General features: G+C 40.4%; 1 protein-coding gene across 1 annotated transcript in view; it reads left to right on the top strand.

Moving 5' to 3' along the window:
• The first annotated feature begins 5,305 nt into the window (after positions 1 to 5,305).
• SLC22A16 (solute carrier family 22 member 16) overlaps positions 5,306 to 27,622 on the top strand; it is a 37,982-nt gene continuing 15,665 nt past the window's right edge. Inside the window, exons 1-2 of the mRNA XM_052781265.1 lie at positions 5,306 to 5,435; positions 24,968 to 25,444. Of these exons, the coding sequence (XP_052637225.1) occupies positions 5,386 to 5,435; positions 24,968 to 25,444 (527 nt within the window). The 5' untranslated portion in view covers positions 5,306 to 5,385. The remainder of the gene's footprint in view (positions 5,436 to 24,967; positions 25,445 to 27,622) is intronic.

Below are 27,622 nucleotides of genomic sequence, written 5' to 3'. Positions count from 1 at the left end.
ATACAGATTGGCAGAGAACAGTTTTGTAACCCTGCTAACACTGCAGTTGCAATCATACATAGTGCTGTTTTAGGAGGGCGCTGGGGAGTTCACAAGACCATGTTGTCGCTCCCCTGGTCACATTAATGGTGAGGAAGTTGTGCTGAAAACCTTGGAGCAGACAGAGCTTGAGAGAATATTGCCCAGACTTTGCCACTGAGCCCTGTGTCCCCTGGCATGCTTTCTGATGCTGTGTCCTGGCTAATATGTGATCACTGATCTTACAGGAAGGGAGGAAACATACTAAAAAAATAATAATTGAAACAAAATTAAAGATGGGGTTTTGAGTGCACTGTGTTAATGTTTAAATAGAGTGCTGTCTTTGGAATTTCTGTTTAGATTAAACTTTTGCTAAACGGTATTTTTAAGATGTGTATCAGAGCTCTCTGACTTTTATAAGGCATCCCTGAAGAACTCTATCATAAAGATACCATAGAGTTTAGCTTCTGCATTCCCTAGGAGGCCAGGCCTATGTGTACACACTGTAGGTGTAGTCCAAAACTGAAACAATATTCAGACAAATTCTCATTGCCATCTTCCTTATTGACTAAGGGGCTTCCATTCCCCCAAAGAGTTTAGATGGAGTAATGTCCTGCAAAGCTCTCATTGCTTTCCGGCACATTCTGCTTGCTTTTCTGAATGTCTGAATTACTTTTTCATTATTCAAGAAGACTGTTTATTCATATTGGACCAGTATAGAAATATTCCATGATGAAGTAGTCTGTTCGTATGCATTCATCATCTGTACAGCTGGAATAACTTCAGACAAAAGGATACTGTGGAAGAAGGGTTCTTGAAAACATGAAACTGAAGTAGCCCACACTGAAGTATCATGGCTAGATGTATCTTTGCAGATGTCCACAGTACAACTAGGAGACACTTGCTAGGCTTTCAAAATCCTATCTGGGCCTTTATTGTGCTGAATATATATCCGGAGTTCTCTGGAGGAGTCTCTTGTGATTTTTCCAGAGTCCCATCCAGGAGACAGTGGAAGAAAAAATACAGCCAAAGCCATAGCGAATGACCTGGGGCTGCTAAAACTGCCTCGTGCCTGCCTGGCCTGTTGTTTGAGTAGCAGCAGCAGGGAAAAGAAGATGTACTGAGCGTATTTGTCCTGTAACAGCTGCTGACCAACCACTCTCCTGTCAACCTTACTATGGCTCTGGTTCTTTAAGGTTGATAAGAAAATGCTTGGACTGTCATGAGAAAACAGGGAATTGCAGGGCTCCTTCCCTGTAGTTCAGGAGAATCCCAAAAGTTTTTGCATAGCTGGGTGCATGTGCTGATCCACTTTATCAACCTACTTGCTACACTACTGACCACGTTTTTAAGTCTGGTAAATGCATAATGGCGCACAACCTGTTGCAATGTAATTGTAAAACCCCCAAACCACTAAAGTAAAACTCATATAATGCCTTATTTTACTTTCCAGCAGACAAAAAGCAACGTCTGCATTACTTCCCTACTTTTTGTAAAGACAAGTTTTCTGCAAGCTTTTTTCAACACCAGCAATTCAATGGCTGACAGACATTTATGCAAGTAAGACCCATTTTGGGCTTACTCTCTAGAAGCTTCCATTGTGTTTTGATTGATAAATGCACTTGCGATCATCCTGCAGGTTTTCCCTGGAAGGGAACAGGAATTGGTAACTTCAAAACAGGAGGCGAGAAAAGGTTATGTTCAAGCTATGTTGTGGTTGATTTCAGAGAGGTTTTTTTCACTAGTGTGATAAAGCAGACATCGGAGACCACTCAGGGATAGACTCTACCTGCGTGCTTGACTTGAGTGCTGGTGGCAGTAGTTAGACCATCTGTGATTTTTGCTTGACACAACTGCAGTTCCTGCGTTCCCTGTAATACTGCTCCTCATCTGTGGTTTACAAGCCTTGTCAAAAGGATTGGGGAAACAGATGGGTCACAAATTGGCTCCATTTAAGAAGTCATCACCTGTGTCCATGGAAAAGTGTTGGCAACACTACCAGTTATCTGCTGTCCTCACCACTTTGGTATTTAGGGTGCAGCTGTAATTTGAAGCTCAGCATGCACATATGAATGTATGAGAACATGTACAGAAATTCACATCGCAGGCATGTTCCTCATACACCTCTCATATTTTGGTGACACTGTCATTTGACTTAAAAAAGAGGAGGCCAGGAACAGCCCTTACTAGTAGAAGCCAGATTTTTCCTAGTGGGAATGACAAACTGAAGGAGATTATTTTGTAAGCCATCTCTTCTCCCATTATGAGTTGTTAAGATCACTTCTTCCTCAAGGATTGTGTAATATTGAGTGTCTCTGTTGAACAACAACCTGCTTGTGTCAAAAATGAGGTTAAACCTGTAACTGAAGTTTTTTGTGATGCACCGTTGCATATTCCCCTTGCAGGATTAAAAGGGCAACATTTTAAACCTCTGGAATACCCTGGAGAGTGTTGTCTTTTGTGAACACCCTCAATCTTTGCATCCCAGTGGTTTCCAAAGATATTATAGGAAAGGGATCACAACCTCTCTTCAATTTCTTTGGCTAATAAAAATCCCTAAAATTCTGAAGTAAGTTGAGCTTGGATGCGGATGGTCTAATCTTGACACATTTTAATTATAGGTATGTTTCATTTCTTCTTTAGATGTTCCCTGTACTTTCTGTAGCACAAGAGTTTATCACAGAGAACAATCCTGTGGAAAGAGAGCTGTGTACTGTACGTGAACAGTACTATGACTGTTTCTAGGTGACTCCGGTGAAAAACAACTCAGTGAGGAAAAACAGTGACTAAAAGCACAGTTATTGCTTCATGTAGCGCTGGTGTAACAGGATAGGAGGAAGGCAGGCTTAAAGCATGTTGTGCATCTTCTGAGGCTTGAAAGAAACAAGGCAAATCTGTGACCACCACATGTTTAGGAAAGCAGACATTGCAGACAATACGTTAACAACCTTTGGATATGCAGACCTGTGGGAGTTTGGTATTAACTTTAATAGGAGTGAGTGCAAATTTCCTGTCTTTGATATGGGCAGTAAAGTCACGGTATTATCAAAGAGGCAAACAGAGAGAGAAAAGCATGCAAGAATGCCTGTGAGAGATTCCACAAAGAGAAAACTATTGATGGATCTTTTTAGGTTTAAAAAATGGTGCTGAAGGGATTTATCTATTTCCTGCTTGACTTTTACACCAAAAATAGTTCTTCCTTATACCATAATGCTGTTGAAAATTAATGAATTTACTTGTTGTAGCAGGCAATACACTAAAAACAGGCACATGAGCAGCAATGCAATATTTAGCTGGAATGTTTGCTATTCAGTAGTGTTTGGTTTTGCAACTAACTGTTTAACTAGTGTGGTTCTTTGGAGAAAGAAATGCTTTGTTAAAGTACCAGTGCTGCATTCAAGCACATACCATTTCAAACCTGGAAAACATTCTCCAGAAAAAAAACCAAGGACGAATAAATTTAATGCTGATATTTATAAGGCAAAAAACATGTACTACAAAAATTCTTACTGAAAGCAAACAAATCCGTCCTTAGACTTACTAGTTTACATAGCCTAAGAAAGTAATTGCAGCAAACCCTAGGCTCAGTATTAAAAATGTCCTTTGCAGATGCAGAGAGACATGTGGGGAGCTTTGCCAAACATAGCAATGCCTTCAAAACTGTTGGGTGAGGCGAGGGGCCTGACAACATGCTCACTGTGAGGAGCAATCCTCTGCTGAACTTACTATTCAGATTCCTAGTTGTGTAACGTGATATTTGCTCATTTTGCTGGTCCGGCCGGGAGTCACTCGGAGCCAAGGAACCTGACGAACATCTGCTTTTTCCAGGTCTACGCCGGAACAGATTGACACCCCGAAGCCCCAACGTCTGCTCTGTGCAGAGGGACAGTTGTGGCGCTTGCTTGGTGCCAGTCTCTTAAAGGCACATTTCCCTGCAAAATGGTGGAGCCTAATGGCCTGTGTGGTAGCAGAAGTATTTTGGTCAGGTTTTGGAAAGGGAAGGTTGACTTCCAGTGATTTAACAGGGGTTTACTTCTCAGCTTTTTCTGTGCTTCCTAAAAAATGAAGTATGCATCTAATAATATTGAATTGACTTGGCTTTTTGGGTTTTTTTTCCCTTGTGTTTTCCACTAGAGCAGCCCAGAAAGAGCTCATGCAATCTGCTGGAAATGTGTCTTTCATCACAGAGTCATAAAATAATTTAGGTTGGAAGGACACTTTGGAGGGCATCTGGTCCATCTCCTCACTCAGAGCAGGGACAACTTTGAACTTGGATCCACCCGAGAAGGGGGAAATCAAGTGCTCTGGGGAGGAAGAATGTTCAATACGAGAGCTGCACCTGCAACAGTTTTTTCTGTATCTTGCCTAATTCATAGAGCCCAGAGTGACTGGGCTGCTAGAGCGTTACCTGTTCCAACAAAACCCACTGCTAAGTTAATTACAAAAGCCTCCTGTTGTAACTTGCTTTGCTAATCCTCAAACAATTTCAAAATTATTATCTTGGCCTACTCTGGATAAGACATAAAAATAAGCCCAAATATAATTGAGGCTTCATTACAAATTGGAGTATTAATGACAGTCATGCAGAGATGAGGCACATATTTTACCTTTATTAAATGATACTATTTTACATTGTGTGCTAATACTTTGAGAAACCCCTATGTAATCTAACCAAATAACAGAGCAGATTATAAGGCTACTAAAAATGAGTCTTCTTCAGAAGACGTCCTGGGAAAGAATTGTTTTTTCCCTCCTTTAATTGAAAACGTCCACATGAAATACACTACAGCCTGAAACACCGGATTATTAACGATTGTCACAGGTGCATTTAAGCCCGTAATTGCCTCCTTTAATTTAATTTTCATGGGGAAAAAAAGAGCGTGCGGCAGATGCTGCCCGACGGGGTAGGCAGAGACCCATCCCTCAGAGGAAAGCGTCCGAGGCGCTCAGTCGCTGCGAGAGACTAAACCCCTCCCTCAGGAACCACAGCCCTAACGCGGGAAGGCAGCAGCGACGGCCCCCGCTGCCGCCGAGCTAAGCCCGCCCAGCTTCCCCCACCCCCTTGCCCGGCCGGCGGTGTCCCCGCCGCGCTGAGGCGAAGGGGGCCGCCGCGGCTGCAGGTCCCGCCCGTCCCGCCTGAGGACCGGCTCCCGCGCGGAGGGGGACGGTTGGCGGCGGGGCGGCGACCGTTAGGCACGCGCCCCGCCCCGCCTCGCTGAGGGGACGCGCGCGCCGCCCTTCCCGCGGGCGGGGCGGGCCGTCGTAGCCCTCCGGGGGCGGGCCGGGCCGGGCCGGGCCGGGCCGGTGCCTCTTCCCCGCACCGCCGGGACAGCGACGCCGAGGCTGCCGGCTTGCTGCCGCCCCGCCATGGCTCCCAGCTCCGAGCGGCTCTTCGACTCCCTGGGACACTTCGGCAGGTACCGGGGCAGCCCCGTCCCGTCCCGAGCGGGGACCGCGCCGGGGGGCTGGGGGCCGCTGCCCAACCCCCCCCCCCCCCCCGCGCTCGCACGGACACGGGGGACTGTGGCCGTCGCCCATCCCCGTGCAGGGACTGTCGGACACCCACGCAGGCAGGGTATCATAGCTACCCCCGCCGGGACTGACGGGCACGCGGGGGCTGGCGCAGGGAGACGGCACCGTGCGTGGCGTGTCCTCGCAGCCTCGCGTGTGCTGCGGGAGGGGGTGCACACGCAGACTGACACGCACACGGAGAGGAGCTGACACGCATGTTACACGTGTGCGCTCGCACCCCGGTGTATAAATGCACGCTGCCGGGACAGGTGCTGGCACATGTTTGCAGCACTCTACACCCCCTCCCTGTATATAGCCTTCCACAGACACGCTGGCACCCGTGCACGTGCTCACACGTGCTACACGCACACGCCTGTACGTATGCCACGTTCGCGTACACGCCCGCACGCTACCCAGTCACACATAGGCTCACGCACCTGTAGGCACCGTGTCTATTCATATACACTATGTGTGCAGTCACACGCATTCATGTACGTGCAGTCTTAGACACTTAATGTTCACACGTTTCTTGCACAGGTGAGTGTGCACACACACGTGCGTGCATCCACACGCATGGAGCCCCAGGCCCTGGAACAGCCTGGGCACTTGATGGGCAATAGGAGGGTACAAGCAGCACATTTAGGAGTATTGCGTGACACGCAGACGGGCTGTTTCTGCACAGGGGCAGAGGTTTGTTGTGTGCGATAGATTACATGTTTTTATTGAGCTTGGGCTTGTTGCATGTGATACATGGAGTATGTATATTTATCAGCAAGGGGTTATCTGTATGGTAGATGCTGTGATGCATTGTGGCGAGTTTTCTTCCATGTGGCTTGTGGTTACGATGTGTGTGTATAGAGCCCTGGTTTTGTTAGATGGGATACACAGATGTGGTATGTGTGCTTCTGTAGCTGTGGATGTAGGGCTGGTATATGAGACTCTGCTTATAGCAGGTAACGGAAAAGAAACATTTGGCAAGAAAACGAAATTTTACAGGATATGAATTGTAAGACTGGGAGGCACACATCCTCACAGTGGGTTCTGTCCTGTACTTTCACAATGCGCTGATCAGCATGGATTTTGAAGGCGCATACTCCTCGGAGCAGATGTCTGGAATAGACCCAGGTGTCACAATGTGGCTACAAGTTCAAGTTGTTGAATTGCAGTGTTGCACTTTAGCTCCATCACCAGTGGGCTAGCCTAGCCCACAACGTTGATCTCCTCTCTGTTGGGGGCAGGCAGGAGCGGTGTTTTGAACAAAGCCTGGCAACTCCTTTTAATGGTAGAAGTGCATAGCTGAACTCCACAGCAGAATAGGCTCTTAATGTCATGTGCAAGCAGTAGTGGTGGCTATCAATAGCATCTGCAGATGGTTAGGATGGAAAGACTTTTCCTTTGCTTAACTGGGACCTATCCTTAAATTACATGTTTGGCTAAGTTGTGACTTACATGCATAACTATCTGAACAATAACTCATTCATTAGCAGTTCTGGGTCAGCAACAAAAATACCTTGTTCTGTGTGAACTAGGAGAGAAATCCTAGTAATCCGTTTATTTTGCTGTTGCTCTTCTGTCCTGCATGGTCTTTGTGGAAAGCAGGCACTTGACGCTGAATGCTGAAATAACAGGAAAGTAGTCATTCCTAACTACCAAAGTAGTTTTCCTACTCGAGAACATTTATCAATACTTCAGATAATGTTTCCACAACTACCTCTTGCAATTAAAGGGAGAACAATTCTACAGTGATAACCTCACATCTAGGGGGCAGATTATTTGAGATGCAGTTCAACAGGGGTTGCTTTAGGTTTAGGACCTTTGAGATGAACTGCATTTCCCCAAAATTTGCATAGTCGTGTTAGACTCATGGCTGTTTGAGATTTCAGAGACCACATGCTAAAAGTAAGTATAATAGTAGCTTATGTTGGATGCACCTATTTAAAAAAGGTTGTAAAAAAACTCTTTTTAATCCCTTGATACTGCTAGATAAATGATCATACTTCGTATAAAAAGTTGTTCTTAACTGTAACTGTGAAGTTAGTTCTGATCAGTTTGTATTTATGCATCATGACACTGACAGATAATCGGTCATTTCTTCAGTTCAAGCAATTCTTATAAGGCCCATATAGCCTATGCACTACATAGAGGTTCTGTAGATTTGCCACAGTCAGATGCTGAGCAATCCAAGCATGACTGTTAGTATTTTGAGACTGGTTTGATTTTCTTAAAATCTGACAGATGCAGTAAAGAGTGGCCAGCTGTTTATGTGTATATAGATATATACAGGGAGAGAGTATGTAGGCATTATATATATATGTAATATATATAATATATAACTATATAAAAATTATTCATATACAGGTAATATAGAAACCTTTCACTTTGGTTAAGGTTGCGAATTTTGCGGAACTGACATTCACATGGATGCTGACAGTATTTTGCTTTCCATTCGGACTCTCCTTCAGAAGTCTCAGTGATGCTGTAGTTCTTACTGGGGTCTCGAGACATGCATGTACAACCATAAAAATGTAATGGCTTCTGTATCCTTTGCCGTTAAAGGAAGACTTTATGCCTGTCTTTGAATTTGGGCATGGGTAGCATCTGTGGCCTATAAATTCAAGAAGGTTGTTTTAAACACTGTTCTTGAGTCTGTCTTTGGAGCACGAGATCACTGCTCGCTATTGCAGAGGTGAATGAGAAAAAAATGGTCCCGTCTGCCTCAAATGGCCTCATCTCTAATAAGCTGCCAGGCCTTAAAGCTCCCAATTTACCTGCACCAAACTGTACCCTTCTCCCGTGCAGCAGTTCCTGCCAGACTGTGCCCATGGGCTCTCCCTTTCTGCCCACCCACCTCAGCTGCAAAAACCCGCTCAGGAGCCCGTCAGGTAAAGAAGACAGAGTCAGCCACTTGCCGTCCCTGGCAGGCAGGCCCCCCGTACTGGGAACGGGGAGAGATGACCCACAGCCGTAAGGTTGGTAGCACAGCACGTGCATAGAGGGGAGGCATGCCTTAGGACCTGGCTGGCTGGCTCATGCTGCCCGCATATCTAGTTCCCAGGTAAACTAAAGGACTTTTAATAACTTCAGTGACTTTAATCTACCAGCAGGACACAGAACTTACTTATCTGGTTGCTGGTTAGAAACAGGCTACGTATTTTGCAGCTCTGATCTACACCACGACAGAGTACTGAACGGAGTCGTGTTCTAATCAGGAATAGCTGTCTACAGAGAAATCTGGTAAGGTACCTCTTATCCTAAGTGTGGATGAGAGTGAGGATTTGATTTCCCAGCTGGAATGTCTGGTAGCTATGAGATGCAGCTTATGTGGTACGTAGAGTTTTCCCTGTGATTTACAGTTTTCAAATCTTGGCTTATACTTTAGCTAAAAGCAGGTGGTGAAAATTGTCAGGGAGAGAGGGGAAGAATGGGTGTCACTGACACTATTTCCAGGTTTTGTAATGAAGTATTTCCAGAATCTTTTAGAAGTTTGCCTTTTCTTTTAAAGTATTCTGTCTTTTACAAAGTTGAGTAAGTTATCCAGATTTTCAAATGTTGGTTTTATAAATAAAGTGTTTTACTAGCAGTTAGACTATTTAATAAATTAACAATGACTGCTCTTTAATGAAATGTTTGTGTATTTATTCAGTTTTTAACATCTTTACATTGTTGTCTTATATGAACTTGTTGCCTGGTCAGTGGAGTTGCTCCAATTTGGACTTTGGAAGTGACCAATACAAGGATTAGCAATGGCTGCTGTGAGGAGAAGCAGGACAGACTGCCTGTTTGGATAGGATGCTCACCTGTTGCAGCCAAACATGGAGTTTAGTAGAGATTAATACACTTGCCAGCAGTTTCAACACTTTCTGTTAATTTCCCTGGAACTTTTCTAGTGTTGATAAATAGACCAGAGACTATGCTTAGCTCATAAAAAAAACTGGCTTGACTTCTGTAGAGATTCTTTCAATGGACTTTTGCAATGCAGATGCTGCTGGTCAGTGCCGTAGTAGCAATATTTGAACACTCAGTGCTAACACCATTTCTCTTCTTCCTACTTTGTAGGGGTCTTGGTTCACTTCTAAAGTCCTACACCAAATGGTCTATCTTCTTTTCACATCTCAGAACTTTTCCAGGCTCTTATTTTCATGCTGATGCCCTTATCCTTTCTCTTGTTTCATAGCTCACAGCTCTTGTGATCAGATTACGTCTCCTGCAAATTGTGGTGTGTACTTGTTACTTCCAGGAATTCTTGGGTTTGTATCAAATAACAAAGAGTCCCAAGTATCTCAAAGATCATGCTCACCACTTCTTTTCACAAAAAAAAAAAAAAAAGAATACTTTCAAGCAATGATTTTTCAAACTCGAATATTTTGCAGATGTCTTGAAAGGTTCTTCCTCAACAAAAATACATTTTTCAAGTGAAGAAGTGTACTTCCTGGACATGCAAAGAAATTGGTTTTCCTTTACCAAGTTAGTATGGAGAAACAGGCAATCATATTCAGCATTTGAACAGATCATTAGCTTTAACTTAGAAACTGGAAACATTACAAGCTTTTTCTGAAATACTAATACATTTAGTGTTTAGTACATCCTACACAAAATTAATATTTTTAAACAATATAATGTGAATTTCTGTTTAAGCTTTGAGTATTTTCTTGGAAATGAACTGAAAATACTGTGGTGTAGAGATTGTTTTCAAAAAACCTTTTTTTTCCCCATATACTGGCTACTTTATACAGTGGAAAAGTTTATTGCAACATATCTGTCATTCAGTTTTCAAAATGTGTCAGTGGACAGCTGATGTGTTTACTGGAATGTGCCAGACAGAAGAATCTCAAATCTAAGTCCTCCTTTGGCTCCTAGTCAGGGATAGTGGTTGACAGAAATGCTTGATAAATGTTCTTCAGCTTTATAACTATGCTATATTATAACATCTGAATAAGTCTGTGCTCATCTCAGATGTTCATAGGATAAAATAAGTGGACTTGGCTGCATTTCATTTTTTTCCCCTTTTTTGGGGGGCAGGGGCACGTCTGGATATTTTGCAAAGAGTACTTGATCAGTTGGTTGAATGGCGTCTTAGTAGCCTTGGACAAGCAAGACAAGCCATGTGTTCTCACAGAGCAGACTCTAGCAGCTTAAACAAAAATCTTATTATCTATGCCTGACTAGGCAAAGTAGAAACACTCTCAAGACTCAGAACCCAAGTTGGATACTGGCAAGAGCTCCTGGATAATGGTCCATGCTCCTCTAGCAGTGTGGTCTGCAAGAGGTACTAACAGTATTTGCTGGGTTCCAGGTCATATCGGAGGCAGTCTAGCACAGGATCTGCATAGACAAAAGTGTATTGCATCAGAATGTGCTGTCAACCTCACCGTGCCTGTTTCTGGATTGAAAAAGTAGATTCTAATAATAGAAGTAGATTAAAAAGTAGATTACAATAATAGAAAAATAACTAAATAAGAGCAGGATGAAATTACACTTGTACTACCCATTACTTCTCTAAGGCTAAAACCTGCAATACAAGCAGCACTCAAAATTCAAGCTAGTAAATCAATTAGGACTTGTAAACCAGCTGCTGAGATTCAGACTGCACCTCTGAAATGTTGGCAACCCCCCAGAGTGGCTTCTAGATGAAGTTGTAGCATAGACGTAGTTATGGCAGCATGAAGCAATTATCACACACATCAAGGAGCTGACGATCAGCTGTTTCATCCCGACATATTATGGTATGAACGAAAATGAAATATGTAAGGCACTGCACAGTGTGTTCCCTGTAATACAATGCCTAGGACTGGGATATCACTCCTATAAAAGCTCTGTCAATAATTTTCTCATAATAGTAATGATTTTCAGCAGTACTAAGATAATGTTAAAGTTGGAAGGAAATGTTTTATAAAACAGCTTAGTCATGGAAAGTTTGACCAGTTTATTGCAGGAAGTGAAATAATACAAGTAGAAAACAACGTTAAATTTAGATAATTTTTCTAAGGCCCCAGAAGCCTTCATTCAGCACATGCTATGAAAATTTCTGGGCTGCCATTTTGCTATACACGAGAATGGAACTGAGATACATACACAGCTGACATTTTATTTAGGGTAGCTTGAGGCATGAAGTTCTAGCAGCTGAGCAAGAACATGAGATTCTCAAATTCTCAGAAATATGGAAAAACTAGCAAGACAGAGAAAATATCAACTGAGGTAGCTATGTCTCAGTTGCAAGGCCAAGACTGGAAAAAATGTGATGATAAACCATACAAGACAGAGATTTTCAAGTACTAATAATGATGGTTGATCTGTCAGATTGTCCATATACTTGGAGACAAATCTCAGCTGTCTTTGAAAAATACTGAAATTACCTGGAGAGCTAATGTATGCCTTAATATCATACATTGACAGCCAAACTATAATGCTCACCTCACTCAGAGCAGATGTTCTCTGAAAATCACACACAATGAAGATGTGGTTTGAGTAATCTAGAAGCATCATCCATTGGATCACAGACTGAACCCTTTCCTCAGGAATATGTTTTCATTAAGAGGTGAAGTTGGGTTTCCTCTTCCTATTATTTAGAGGCATTACTATAAGGTAGCAGCATCAGAGGTGCAGCCTCAGCAGTGGTGCTGAGGCAGGAATACAGGACAAGCCCTGGAGAATAGATGGAAAAGGTCGATAAGGCAGCAAGAAGTAGAAAAGAAGTGCTGAAAAGGTGCTTCAAGGAACTGGGAATAATTTGCTGCTCTATAAAGAGCAGTCAGCACCACACTTTGGATGGGGCTCAGTGCCATTTAAATGTGTTGTATCCATGATGGCCCGGAATTTTCCATCCATATTGCAACTTCTTTCTCCTCTCTAAGTTGTGAAAGAGTTTTGGAAGGATCCAAGTTCCTACCTGATACATCTGTATAAGTCTATGCTAGCTGTGTGGGGAAATCAGCTGTCCAAATCAAGCTGCTAGTGAGCTCCTCTCGCTAACTTTACAGGCCTATATAGTATAAACTTCAGACACCTGCATTAGTCACCTTGTCAAGGGGGAGAATTAGACCCTTTAAGGACATGATCCATATGTCTTATTTTCAATGAGTGGTTTAGGACAAGATAAATGGTGCACCTAGATTTGTCTGTGGTTCCTCATTGAGTGAGAAGGGGATCTAGAGAAGTAGTATATATAGATGTATATGGATTGCATACTGTATACAGTATTTTGTATCCAAGTGTACAGTATATGTGCAGATTCTTTACTTTCAACCTAAATTAACTATTTAAGGCTTAACTATAAGGTTGAGATGTGGGAAATGCTTCTGGCAGGACACTTTCTGTGTCACAGCATTAGCCAGCATCTCAAGACAATGTGAAGTAGATACCAAGATCCTTGCATTGCTCTGCTGTCAGACATCAGAAAAATCGTCACGTATGCAACAATACTACTGTTAAAATGCTTGCTACGTTGCTACTTTCCATCAGCAATCCTTGCTGTCAGTTCCTTGAATACAGGTAATTCCACGAAAGATTTATTTAGGTGAACTGTTGAATCGAGAGCATTAAGATCAGAGAAATAAGAGATCAAGCCAGTTCTGAAAACATGGAAATCCCAAGGGAATGGAAATTGAGGGAATAAAACCTGCAACTGGCTTTCTGAGAAGGAAAAAGGAAGATAAATGCAATCATTTAGAACTTATGAAGTAGGGGAAAATACATTTTTTTATCCTTCAAACTGCAGGCACAGATCTTTGTGTCCTTGATGAAAAATTAGAAAATATTACTAATAATATTCATTTAGCCCATGTTCTATAAATAAATATTACCATATCTATAATGTAATATTTCATTTGGTAGATGTCTGTCTAGTGCTAGTGAGAAAGTCAGATACAAAAGGTGAAAAATGAGTAATAATAGATAAGCAATGTCCGAAAGCGTTCTCTGACACAAAGTCATTGGATATATGGTGAAATTGTACTGATGAGGCCACATTTCATTTAAATAATTTATATTCATGGCTTATATTCCAGAACAAATTATTGGTTGGATTTTTTTTTTTCCTGCACCTTTGGAACTGGTGTAGATCAGCAGAGCTGGGAAATACCATAAACTTGTTACAGCTCCACCCTTCTGAGTGAGATAATTCGTGTTAGTCCCAGGGTCAGAGTGACTGGGACCTCATCTCATTTACATTTGTATTTTAGGCTCTTCGCGGAACTGTCATCCTTTGTAGATCAGTGTAGCTGAACTCACCTCTGTCTCACTTTTCCATTGAGAATAGAGGTGGCGGTTGGTACAAAAACAGATTTATGTAGAAGAATCCTGGTAGGTCTGAGCAGAATCCAGTTTCTTTATTGGATTCTTGTGGAGAATGGGACCCATATATTGCTTGTAAATTTTTTATGTAAGGTTAGAAAACAGCATTATTCCAGATCATTCCCTTGTATGAGCTACCATAAGAGAAAGACTCAAGGAAAGAACCTGACAGTATTGTGAAAGTATGAGCAGGTAAAAGAGCGTTACAGAATATATTTAATATGAGGCCAAAGTGCATTCTTAGCCTTGGAAACAGTCAAATCTGTAATTTGCATTTCTTTGGTTTTAATTTAAATTACTTCCAGTCGTAACAGTTTAAAGAGAAGGGTAGTAGAATCATCTTCCTTGAATGACAGGAAATGAAAAGGTTGCTTTCCATTAAGAAATCAAGAACAATATAGAATAACTCAGTTGGTCATGGAAGAGATAAATGACCAATAAAACTAATGAAAATACCTTTTCTTTGGAAAGATCAATAATGCTATTAAGATTTTGACTTGTCTTCTTTAGAGAGGTTGTAGAAAAGCTCTTTGTCTAGTTAAAATCAAGGCAGTAATTAAAATATGCAAGATCTATTAAATCAACTTTTGGCATTTCATACTATTTTATATACTCTACAATGTGTAAATCTCAGAGGAGAGAAAACAGAAATATTTTTCTTGTCTTGTGAAGACACAGGCTAGCCAAACCAATACCCAGGACTGAAACTGGAAGGGGATATAAGTAAACAAAAATTGCACAGAAGTTCATGACCAGGCTGCTGATCAAAAAAAACAAACTGAAAAGCTCTCCAGTAGGAATTAATCATTCAATAAGGTCTCATTATGGGGCAGATTCCCATGACCATTTGGGGAGAAGTGTTAGAGGACTTCTAGGCAAAGAGAAGGTTACACATTTGCAGTGAAGAGGAACAATTTGGAGGGAAGGTGAGCTACGAACCTGCAAAAGAAGCTGAAAGTACTCTTGCGCTCAGTAACCTCCTTTTTTATGTGGGTTTAGAGATAACCTGTCTTGCCTTGGAGAAGATAGCCTGCCAGGGATACTTACCTGGCCGAGCAGGAACATGGGTGGGACAGACTGGCTGACCTTGCAAGAGATGATGAACTGTTTGTTGGTGGATCATCAGTGTAGACTCCTGAAAGGAGAGGAAGAAGGGAGCTATGTCTTACTCCTCTTCGGTGTCCTAACTGAGTTTAACAAAGTCTGTAGAAGATACTAGCTACTCTGTTACACAAAGAGAGAAAAGCTGTTGGTGTGGAGGCTATTTTCCTTTTCAATGTAGAACATAGCTGCTAAATAGGGATGTGCTTAAACAATTCATACATAAGCAAAACCAAGTTTAATAGAAGACAATACTTTGACCATACCAGACTGTGCATTAAATCGAATCCCTTTCTTCAAGTTGTAGAACTGTAGAATTACAAGTGTAGAATTCTGTACAGGTAGAATTGCAACTCGTGTATTCTCTTTGGCAGCAAAGAATCTCTGGCTGAAACTGAGTTCCCTTTCCTAAAGCGATGCCTTGATTTACATGTTGACTTTGTCCCAGATTTTAGAAGACAGTATTATATGACACTTAATTCCCTAAATGTAACATCTTGTTAAGTGATTATTTTTTTTTAAGTGAAATATTCCTAAAAAGCTAATATGACAAAGGTGTCTGCTTTAGCTTTTCTATTTTGCTCTTGATCAAGAGTCACGGTGGTGAAAGTCAGAATTAACAAAAGAACTTTGTAAGAGTTGCAAATGGAGGCAGGGAGAGTAAAATGACCCATTGTCCAGGTGATACAATGCTTTATGTAGCCCACAGAAATAGACCAAATCTTCTTAATCATATTCTAGGCTGCAAAAGTAATGCTATGGATTCTTATATTAAGGAAGAAGGAAACAATGGAGCAATCCAAAATTCCATTACGTTTCTGTCAAATATTTACAGAAATGGTTTAAACATAATTTGATCCACAGAGCTAATATTCCTTAGTGTTTCTAACTGAAAAGTCAGAAGATACAAGTATGTGCAGGAATGGTTACCAAAATCCAGTATTCTTCAATTAATTACGCAGATTTCTTGCCTGTTTTACCTTTTCCCATGAGAACTTTCAAAAACTTGTAAGAATGAGAAATTTTACAATAATTTTCCAAGCAGGGAGGAATTACATTTCCAATATATAAATTTAAAGCCTTGGGTAGCATGCTTAACAGTAAGTGTGGCTTGGCATGAAGAGAATTTATGTAGAATTCAGACTGAAAATGAGCTGTCTGCATCCAAATCTTCTTGGGTGTTACTATGAACAGGAAACAAAAAAAAGTTCTTAGAAAGCATAATTTAATTATGACAACAGTAAGGCTTAATTATTTTGCAGAATAGTCTTTGTAGAATAGATTGCTAGTTGCTTCAGAACAGACAGTTTTCATCACTGTGAAGTAGGTATTCAATCCATGCATTTGTACGTTCAGCTATACCAGGTTCAGAGTTTTGCAACAGAAATATGTAAATAGAATAACAAATAAGTAAGAACATAATTCATATGAAAACCAATTAGTTTTATTTCAGGATTATAGACAGAAAAAAAATCAGATAAAATAAATGTAAACTTACATAGTTTGAACAAAGTTAGTGCAATGTGTCATTAAGGTAAACAGCAGAAAGCATCTGATTTCCTAAATGGGAAAGGAAGAATGGAATATAACAGTTTATACATGAAGTACTGCCTATGCCTATAATTAGATGGAATCTCAATTAAAACATTTAAATTCTTTTAGGTACTTTACAGATTATGATGTGAAATGGTTTGCTTACATAAGCTGATGGAAACGCTACAGCATGGAAGGGAATTAAATACCTAATTAGGATTTGTCCCCAAAAAAGAGGCTGACCGAAAGAAAACAGTGTTGCCAAAGATACTGGAATTGAGTTTTCCCTGTGAGAAGTAATGTTAGTAATATATCGTGCAGACAGAGTACATGCTAATTTTCTAAATGGTAGATGTTTATAAAAATGCTGTTCCTACAATGGAAACATCCAAGTATAGAGCCTGAAGTGTTACTACTGTTCAAGCATAACCACTCTGCTGTGTTTAGCACTGACCCAAATAATTCCCGAACAACCCTAATTAACTTAAAAACTGCACGATCATGTTCTTTTTAAATTAAATTAACAGGTATATATCCGTGACACATGTAAAGCAGAAAGGACAATTGGATAACTAGAATAAAATAGACTGATTCCCGCTTTGCCATTGAAAGGTGTTGGAATTGCTGTTGCAATCGCAGTCCGTTCCTGCTTGCCAGCCTTGTTCCCATTGTGATTGCTGCTCCACTGGTAACTGCTGTAGCCCCTCTTGGAGCCGTGACCTCAAGTTCGAGGACTGCTTTACTGGTATGCATATGGGTGCAAATGTACCAGAATTACAAAAATTTATTTCATACTGATTTTGATAATCAAAAAGAAGGCTGACCAGAAGAAGGTTAGACATTAATGTGCACCATTTAATGTTTAACCATTGTTTTCAGGGATAGTTTTAATGTCCACTTTTTCTGTCCCTTTTACTGCTTTATTTCTACTATTTATAAGATAGATACCATAAATATGTGAAGGAGAAAAACTGCGGGTTTTGCAGGTTTTTTGCATCAGAGATGTTTGGTTGGCATTTGTTACAGAGGCAGGTCTTGTAGATCTCTCTCTTCACTACATAATCCATCTGTAGATGGATCCCTCCATGGCAGGTGATGTATCATTTATCTTCCTTTCACCTAAGGAGCCTAGAGTATGGTGCAAGAGCTGTGCTCACCTCTGATGTTGCCAAACTGTTCCAAGTCCATTGTTGACTTCTCCAGAATCCCTTGTAGTTGACGCATACAGGAAAGTTAGTGGATATAGCACCAGCAATTAAAAAGCTACCACTCCCGGTGACGTGTTCCCCCCCAGCCAGAAGTTACTTTCACAGTGAAGTCAGGAGTGGAAGTCAGGAGTGGAACATGTGTATGTAGTTTGGTTGCTTGATTGCAAATCCGGAGCCTTTGTGCCCAGTCCAGTTCCCTGGTCAGTTGAACCAGAAGGCTGGGCGTTGTGCCGAAGCGGCTGAGCCACGAACACACTGTCCTTCTGGCTGGCTCTCCCCCGGCGGCAGTAACCCTTGGCAGAGGGGCAGCAAGAAACAATCGGGGCGTCTTTAATGGCAGCTGCCCTTTCTGCTGTGCGTGGCTGTCCATAGATGAAAGCTATGCTACTAGACTGTTGAAACCCAGCAATATTTGTCAACTGGATTATTTTGTCACAAGTGATGACAGAAACCTAATGTGCCTGATGTAGATAGTAAAAAATGAAGACATGTTGCATTAATTGCGAAAAAAAATTTTTTTTTAAAGTATAGCCCTTAATTCTGTAGCACTAATTCCTGATTTTTACACTAAGGGGACTCATCTAAGCTGTTACACCAAATGTGCAGCAGTGAGCAACTGACATATTTTTCTTCTTGACTCTAGTGAACAAATGCCGGGCTTGTCTTAATCAAAGGGAAATGTGCCTAAGTTTAGCGGGATAGAAGTGTTAAAATTCTTCAGAGAATCAGTTTTAAATGATTATAAGAATGTTTTGGTAAGTGTCTGCTGTTTGGTGACTGCATGTTGATGCACACATTGTCACCAGTGATGATATATTGTTCCTGGGGCCTTCCTGATCCCTACAGGCTTTCTTATTCCTGTTGCATCTGTGCTGTTGGTACATTTAAACTGGATATCCAACACAGCATCTTCTGCCTCTGAAAACAAATTCTGGAAATAACCATCTTGCTGATGTGGGCTGAGACCAAGTCTTAGTGTAGTTTAAACCGCCCTTAGGAGGGAAGGAAGTTCACTCTTGACACTGTAAGTCAAATAAGGCCATGTCTGTTGTATATTTAAAGCTGCTTCCAAATCTGCATCTCTGCACCATAGCAAAAATACTGCTCCTGAGTCTCATTCAGCTCTTTTCCTCTCAAAAAATAAGTGTGTAAGTGTCAGGGCATCACAGCTTTCTGGTTTAGAGTGAAAAGAATGCTGAGTGGCTTTTCTCACATTAAAAAAAAACAAGGATGGAATACAGAGGTGAAAGTGGTTACTGAACACAAATTCTTTCAGAAATAGTAAATATCTGGAAGGTTTTTTTCCACTGAAGCAATCCTGTTGAGTGTACACTGCACAACAAAAACATACTGTGTTTTCTGACTAAGCGATTTGCTAACAAGATGATTGAAAAGACAAACAGTAAAAATAGTTCTTGTAAAACCTGTGGAATAGTACAAACCTTTTGCTAATCACAGAACAGCCTTGTGACTCTATCCTACACTAAAAGGATTTTTAAATTTTTATGTTAGCTTTTGATGAGTATCTAGTAATTCCCCCTCTCCTCTCTTTGATGGACAGACAAGGAAACAAATATTATCAGAAACATATTTTATTTAACATAAAATTAGTGTCTAACAGCCATGTTTTGTCCTTGCTATACACTGCAATAACTGACAATGGTAATAGTATTTTGAGGCTGGGGCTTTATTCTCTAACATACATGCAGCAATGTCCACTTTAGGTATTTTCGCATGCCAGATATACCAACTTTCAAATAGACTGGTGCAGATCATTTGCATGGATGCAGTATAAATTGGACCAAGCAACTAATCTGGCTTGGTTTGGGTTTTTTTTAATCATTGTCTATTTTTTACTTTTTTTTCAAGTTCAAGCAGTTTCCTAGATAAAATTCACAGCTGGTCCACATAAAAAGTACCACAGCAACTGAGGGTAGAGTGCACTGTGTCTCAGGGGATGAATAAACAGTGGGAAAGGAGAAGGGAGGAGATGCCTTACAGTGACAGTGCCACAGAGGTGTTGTGTCATGAGACTACAGACAGAGCAACGGTGGTCTAAGATCTAGTTCATTATCTTTGTAGAAGAATATTTTTTCAAATCAGGTAGTGACATTATGATATTACCAGTTGCTTTTCTTACTGGTGAGGTATTAAAACTTGTGCGGAGGTGTTAGAGAATGCAAAAGTCTTTTTTACTGTAAGCTGTAAACTGGAAAAAAGAATAACTGGGGAGAAATTTCACAGAAATATTTTTAAGAAAGACTGGAACATTTTCATGTTGCGTCTTGCTCAAGCTTTTGCGAAGACCGTTTTATGCTCATTTGACTTCTGGCATTCATTAAGTGTCTCTATACTGGAGTGGTAACCTACAAAGTCCTCTTGACTTCTATATTTGACACTCCTGGCAAGAGTGACAAAATGTGCTTGCCAAATAATTATCTCCCATGGCAAGTCACTGAAGAGATGGAAAAACACTGAGAGAGATTATCATACCTTTTAGTACAGTCATCATGTTCACAGATCTTAAAAAAAAAATGCAAAAAGTGTGTTTTTTAAAAAGAAGAAAATCTATAAAATAGGTTATTGAAAACTACTGTTTGGAACAATATATGTTATGTAATCTGATGTGTGTATGTGAAAATAACTGGCATATAAAATACCCTTGCTAAAAACTGCCCTTTTTGAGATCAGTCCAGGAAAAGAAATCATAGACTTTGTTTTATTTTGGTGAATTTCGAGAGTATTTATTGCTACTGCAATGGTATTTTCTTACCATTTTGATGCATGAGCAGCAGTGTTTCTTTATTCAGGGAAATTTATCTTTTAAAATGGAGTTTGGTGAGGTTACCAAAAGGATTATATTACATGTTTGCCTGCAATAGAGAGATTTAAGCTTAGTAATAAAGGAGTTTCTTATCAGTCTGGTGTTCTTAAATTAAGAATTCGGGAAAAAAGTTAATAATTTACAGTCGGTAGCAAGGACAGCATAGACTAACCTGTGCCTCAGGGTCAGTGAAGTGTGTGACCTGTATACGTTCTGCTGCGACCTCCTGCCCCAGCACAGCCTGCCGCAGGGGCTGCTCCAGGCTCCCCCAGCACCAAGTCCTCCCACAAAGAGCAGAAGCTGCTCAGCCCTCGCACGAGCATGGGCCCAGAAACAGCCCCAGGGTTTTAAGGCTGGGGAAGAGCATTGACATGCCCACAGCGAGAGGGCTGAGATAAAACTCGTGCACCCAAAGGTCCAAAGGGAGGGATCCCAGGCTAGCAATAGAGCAGGCAGCAGCTTTATGTTCCTCCTCGCTCAGCACTGTCTCCTGCCCCAATCTCTGTTCCAGCAAACCGGTGTCTGCCATGAGGCTGGGCCTGTGTCTTTCTCTGTCCCTTTTCAATCTTCAGCTGTTCTGAAAAGCAAAGTTCAATGCATCTATAGTATTCTCCCATCCCACGTATCATCCTCCCTACATATTTTTCATGCTTTCTATATGTTGTCACTAACAGCCTAATTAATTGCTTTTTGGTAACAATGCAAGTTAACGAATATCCTGACCTCTATGCAACTGGTCTTTCTAGAAGAAAAGCTCTTCCTACCCACAGGAGTTTCGTTATGCAGCTGATAAGGTTGGGCTTTTCGATCTAGCATCAGTGGGGATGCTGTTACACTACTGTAGTCGGCAATGAATTTTGCCTTCACAGCACAAGAGGGCTTTCAGGATATTTTTTGTGGTATTTTTTTTTTATATATATATATGTGTGTTTTATATATATATGTATTTTTATATATATATATATACAGAGAGAGGCTTAGCCAGCCCATTGTGGAATTTTACTGGAGAGAGCAGCAGATAGTTTTTACAGATAGGGGAGCAGCTCATTAGTGTGGTGGCAGCCCATTAGTGTCGTGTGGGATGCCTTCAGCCACTGGTGCTGCCAAACACTTTTCTAACTTCACATCAGGCCTTATTCTCCCGTATTCCTGCTCCTCCTGCCTGATCCTTGGCTTTTTTATTGAGCAGTTAGAGGTCAAAAACTGCAGTGCAATCCATCCTGCAGGATTCTGCAATGACATGGCCATTTTGCTGTCAAAACACGTTTTGCTGTTCTTAAATGAAGTCATAAACAGCATAAATTATGTCTATTAATGTACATCTGGCATTCTGACTTTTCGTGTTTGCTTAGCATAGGTGCTGCAAATTAGGTGAGAAAAATAACACTACAGAGTGGACTTCTTTGTTGGAACTGAATAAGGTTTTCATAACACTGAAAATGGAAGAATGTTTTTACAAGAATCAGTTATATATAGTTCTAAGTTAAACCCTTCAAAGATGGGTGAAATATGGCACGACACAGATATTTCTTTAAAATAAATCCTTTATTGCTTTTTATAGAGGTGGAAACTGTTCTACAGGACACAAAGGAAAAATGAGGAAAGGGTAAGGGACTGTAATTTATATAGCTTTAGAAAGTAACTGGAGGGGGATAACTGACAATTCTGTACAACGAAGTGATAAAAGACAAGGAAGATTTATTCAAGGTTGCACAAGGATATTTTATAAGCTGCTAATAGTCTTACACTGGAAAAGGGGACATCAAGATTAGGTTTAATGAGAAACTTTCCAACAGAAAGATTTGACAGTGGAGCAGTCTGTCAAAATGGCTGTTGAAGTATGATCACAAGAAGTGTTCAGGAAGAGATAAGATAAAACTCTCGAGGGAGCAGTTAGTGCAGAGATTAGCTAGACCTGATCCAAATCATAGCCCTGGTGATGCTCTTGGGATTTGGATTTTTAAAAAATAATGTAGTGTGTTGATTCATGCCATCTTCTCTGTCCGTATCCTTACAAGTTGTTATCTTCTTTCAAGCCTCTCCAACAAGAAAGGGCATAAATGTATTTTTCCTGCTCACTCTTACTGGGTAGAAAAGAAATGATGAACCTGATGTTTCTTGTACTGCGAGAGATAATTAGGAAACTCAAGAAGAATGTATGGGAGTTTGAAACTATTTCATTCTTCCTCTGTCTGGGAAATACTAACTGGGCTATCTGACACTGCAGTTTCCTGATGCATAATGACAGGTATTGCAAATACTGGGGATCCTTGTTCCAGGTATGCCACTTTTTATTAGCTAGTAGAGGATGTAACTACACAGCTTCTAGGGATTTAATTTGCTAATTTGCTACAGGTCTTCTAGTCCTGATTTCAGTCATTCTGCATACTGCAACAATAGCCCAAGTTGTCGAATTTGATCTTGCTCTGCTATTTTTAAAATGAGTTCATGTGTTTTGATGGGAACAGTTAGGATGAAACTAGAGAAGAGGAACTAAAAAATGTTGTTGACCACATTTGTCTGCATTAATAGGGGGACAAAGCTTACATTTCAGAATAACCTTTGTTTTTTTGTGGTCCAAGATATCCCCAAAGACTTTCAGAGCTGTTTTAGCCTTGCTTTGATTTATGGCTAGCTGCTTATTCCTCAAGAAGCTGTTGTCTTGAGAGGGGATCAATAGGCTTAAGGGATGCTGTGGTTATGTTCAGTTTCTCTTGACCCTATCTCTCACGAGGTTTGTTGGGAAAGAGCAGCACAGCATCTGTGTGAGGATTGCTTTACAGCATCTTTAAGAGGGAAGTGGAGCCAGCTTTTGAGCTGCCTCAGTGGGTTTAGCAATTCAACCCTCTCCTCAGACTGCTATGGAAAAGTCAATAGAGTTGTTGTCAAGAGAAAGGGGGATAAAAAGCGCTGCATCTGAACAGCAACAATGCCATTGGAAAGACAGGATAGGCAACTGGGTTTACATTTACCAAGGAAAGAAATAAGAATCACAAGATAAAAGGCAGAGGAGAATGAGGATGGTGGATGGAGTTAGGTTATATAAGAGAACTGTTTAATTGGAAAGGTTAATTGGACATTAAGACAATGTATCCAGAAATTTCTGTTTAAATACTTTGGTTATAGACAGTTTAGAAATTCATTAGAAATTGTGACGATAGATGATTTAAAAGTCCTAGGCCAGGTACTGTTGCAATCTTTATTACGGGAATTCAAGGCTAGATTAGATACATTTTGGAGAGGAGTGATCTAGAGGTCGCACTTGTTATGGAGATTGAATTGCTCTGACTTTTCCCAGAAGACATTTCAAGGCAATTGGTTTTTAGGCATCATTTTCTGTAACTTCTGCAGAGATAGCCTCTGATCATTTAAAAAAAGCTGCTTTTTGTTTCATACTGTCAAGGCCCACTGCATACTGCAGTAAGGGTGTATATATAGAAGCTCATTGAATGCTTCTTCAAATTAGTGCAATTGATTGGCCTTCAGGAAATAAAAAGGGGAGGAGAAACCAAAGCTCTATTGTTTTTTCTGAACAGATGTTGTACTAATTATGTGCATAATTTTAACATTTAATTGAGGAAAAGACTCCTTATGCTTAGATTATCAGAAACTGTCTAGAATTTGCAGTCAGTGATACTAGAGTTCATTGCAAGTCTTTTGAAATTCAGAATATGTGTGCAATTTATATACTAAGGTTTACTTGTGTCTCAAGCATGTTTTAAAAGCTGTTAAAATTTAGGCTATGCATAAGACATTATTTTACCATATTTACTTTATGATACAATCTTTAATGGATAACTGCACACCCTGTTTAAGCCAAAACTCAACCCAGTTTACAGCTATGTTTTGGTACAAAACATTTCACACTGTTCAGATTCTATCTTCCTCTGCATGTTCTACACGTATTCTCTCTTTGTCTTTTGGAGGCAATAGATGGAAGATAGATAGAATACAGTTGTATAGATACAATTAGGTGAAATGAAGGGCGTAATGTCTTTGGTTTGTTTTATTTGATGCACATATCTCTATCCCTCCGGACCTGAGGTTGCAACATTTTGTTTTTTCTAACCGTTCCAGTAATCTAAGGCCTTATTCTGGGATGAGGTACTGCACAGAACTGGAGGGTGGAAGGTTGCTTCAAACTAAGTGAAGCAACTAAGTAACTAAGCAACTAAGTAACTAAGTAACTTCAAACTAAGTAACTAATTAAGTTCAGGATTGTTTCTCTTTAAATGGTCTTCTCTGCGTATGGCTAAACACATGACTACGAGCAGGGTTTATTTCCTGACAATAGATTACTGTGGATCTTTTCTCATCTTTGGTCTCTTGCCGGGCTTAGCTAATATTGAAGCAAAACTATATAACAAAACACTAGAAACTTTAATGATGTCTCCATTTACTGATCCTAGCAAAACAATTATGTTGATTTTTTTTCATGTATAGAGGGCTTTTCTTCAGTAAACTTTTTTCTTTCCCTTTACAGATTTCAAGCATGTGTTTATTTTGCATCTGTCTTTCAAGCTATGTCATGTGGTATCCATTACTTAGCGTCTGTGTTCATGGCTGTTACTCCTAACTTTGTATGTGGGATCCCTGGAAATGTGAGTAGTGTTCTTTTCTACAACTCTTCTGAAACGAGTATAGAGGACATCTGGACACTATGGACATCAACAGAAAATTACATTGTAGTCCAGCTGGAAAATGGAGAAATTTGGGAACTTAATCAGTGCAGCAGGTCCAAACGAGAAGTCAGTTTGGATCTGGCATATGAATACAAAGGCAACAAGTCCAAATTTTCTTGTTCTGATGGATTTCTCTATGATGACACAAAGTGGAAGAGCACTGTTGTTACGCAGTGGGATCTGGTCTGTGACCAAGAATGGCTTGCAAAATTAATCCAGCCTACATTCATGCTTGGAGTCTTGATTGGAGCAGTGATTTTTGGTGACATTGCTGACAGGTAAAGTGCCATCTTCTGAAAATTGTAGCTTCAAACTGCAGTAACTCCATGTGTATATACCTGTTTTGTTGTTTTCATTCATTGTGTATTCATAATTGTGTATTCATAATTATATATTCACAATTCAGGAGGTTTGGATATTCTTTTATTCACATATGTGTTTAACTCAATTTCTTTTTCCAATAGCCAAGTACTAATTTTAAAATGTATTCGCAAATCATTTGCTTTTAGATTTTTTTCCTACTTTATATCATCCATTGTGCTAGGCCTTGATGCCTTAGATTGCCCTGTGCAGCTAGTATTTGCCCTTACGTTAATTAATTTTTTTTTTTTTTTAACAGGAATAAAAATAGTTAGTGGTAATAGCAACAGTAAAACCTGGGAGTAGATTTTCACCTCATTTTCCATGAGGTGAGATTCCTCATGGAAACATAGATTTTTATTTCTGGATATGATAAACAGCTGAAGGGCTACTGGAAGGTTAAAAATAATTTATTTTAAAATCACAAATTTCCTAACCTCTGACATGAATACAGCTCTGTGGGGCTGTTAAAAAGGGCTTTGAGGGTTTGATCAGGCCCCATGTTCTTAAAATAAACATGCATACACTATTTTTCCTTGCTGTCCAATTGTAGTTTTTCCCTGAATGCTTAGCTTAAACTTCAGTCTATTGAAGGTTAGTCCAGATAGGAGGAAAAATGCTTGTCAGTGAGCTGTGCTGTAGTTTCACTTGTTTACCAGCACTATGAAGCTCTGTTTGAGTGCAAGGAGAGTCAGTCGTGGAGGGACTGAGCCTGACAGCCCCTTGCTCACCGTGCCAAGGCTGTCCCTCAGCCCGCTCCCCTCTGACGCTTCCTCCCTGGATGTCATCTCAGGTCATGCACGGAGATCCAGCAGCAGAGCTGCACTCAGAAGCAATAGTGAGATCCAGGATGTATGTCTGTATCCTCCTGCTTCTCTTGGGGTTCTCTCTCAACACAAACACACGTGTTCCTACCTTGGAAGAATGCCCAGCCGTGCCCCTCTATCCATATGAGAGTCAAACGCCTAAGCTACGTTGTACTTGGTTTTGTCTCGGGCAGTTTATGTACCTGTGTTTTTCTTTGAAGGCTGGTTTAGTGTTATTTATCTCTTTCTATAAAGGAGCTTGTTAACTAACAGCTCGGTTAGGTGGAGGGTGACGTTTTATCCCACAGCTAACAGTATAAGCAGAAAAAGGAGACCAGGCTTGTTCTTTTTTGATTTTCCTTCATTAGCACAACGCTACGATGTGACAGTTACAACATGGGAATGCAGAAGTAAAGATGATCTTTTTTCAATTTGGCTTTTAGAACACATGGAATCAATCCTGCCTCCCAATCCAAGGCTTTGTAAAACCATATTTAATTCAAAACCAGAATATAATGCCAACATTTGTTCTGCATCCCTTTAAATCATTCATAGCTTTATTAATTAATACTCAGATGTGATTTATAATGTTACCATCATATTGTTCTCATTTCCATTAATTCAAGCTATGGACAGCTAGTTAAGATAATACACACATTCTGAGTTGCAGATTTACAGCTGTAGATTTTACAGCTGAAAATTATTACTTTCTGACACATCCTGGCTGGTGGGAAATAAGTTTGTGGGTTCCTCCCATTCCCAATTTAACAGATTTCCCAACAGAAGAGCTCTGACAGCTAAGACTCACTGGGATCTCCTGGCAGGGATCAGAGACCAAATGTGCATGACTCCAGGTCAAGGTTGGAGAAAAATAGGAGTTGTTTTAATGTACTACCAAATACTCATAGAGAAAAATCAACAAACGAGCCCACACCCCTGAAAGTCCTCAGACTCTCAGTCTAAATGTAATGTCCACATCTGTGAAAAGCTGTTCGGAGTGGAGTAGATGATAAGAGTCCAAGAGAATATTAGGGAAGATAGATTACTATCCAAATTGGTTGTTACTTTGGCAAGAGATGGCATGTATTATCACAGCTAGCTGTTGTTAGAAATTATTAACTAGACATTACTTAATATAAAATATCTGAAAAAGTGAGTCTTACCTACTGTCCTCATAAATAAGACAGAGTAAATTTGCAGATTAGTTATGTAGAAGTTAAACTTGAAACTGGAGGTGAGCATATGTAATGCCCACTTCTGCACATTGCTTCCAGCCAAGAGTTGTGGAAT

Source organism: Harpia harpyja, chromosome 3 (assembly GCF_026419915.1).
Source record: "Harpia harpyja isolate bHarHar1 chromosome 3, bHarHar1 primary haplotype, whole genome shotgun sequence".
NCBI lineage: Eukaryota > Metazoa > Chordata > Aves > Accipitriformes > Accipitridae > Harpia > Harpia harpyja.
This window is presented reverse-complemented; position numbering and strand designations above follow the sequence as displayed.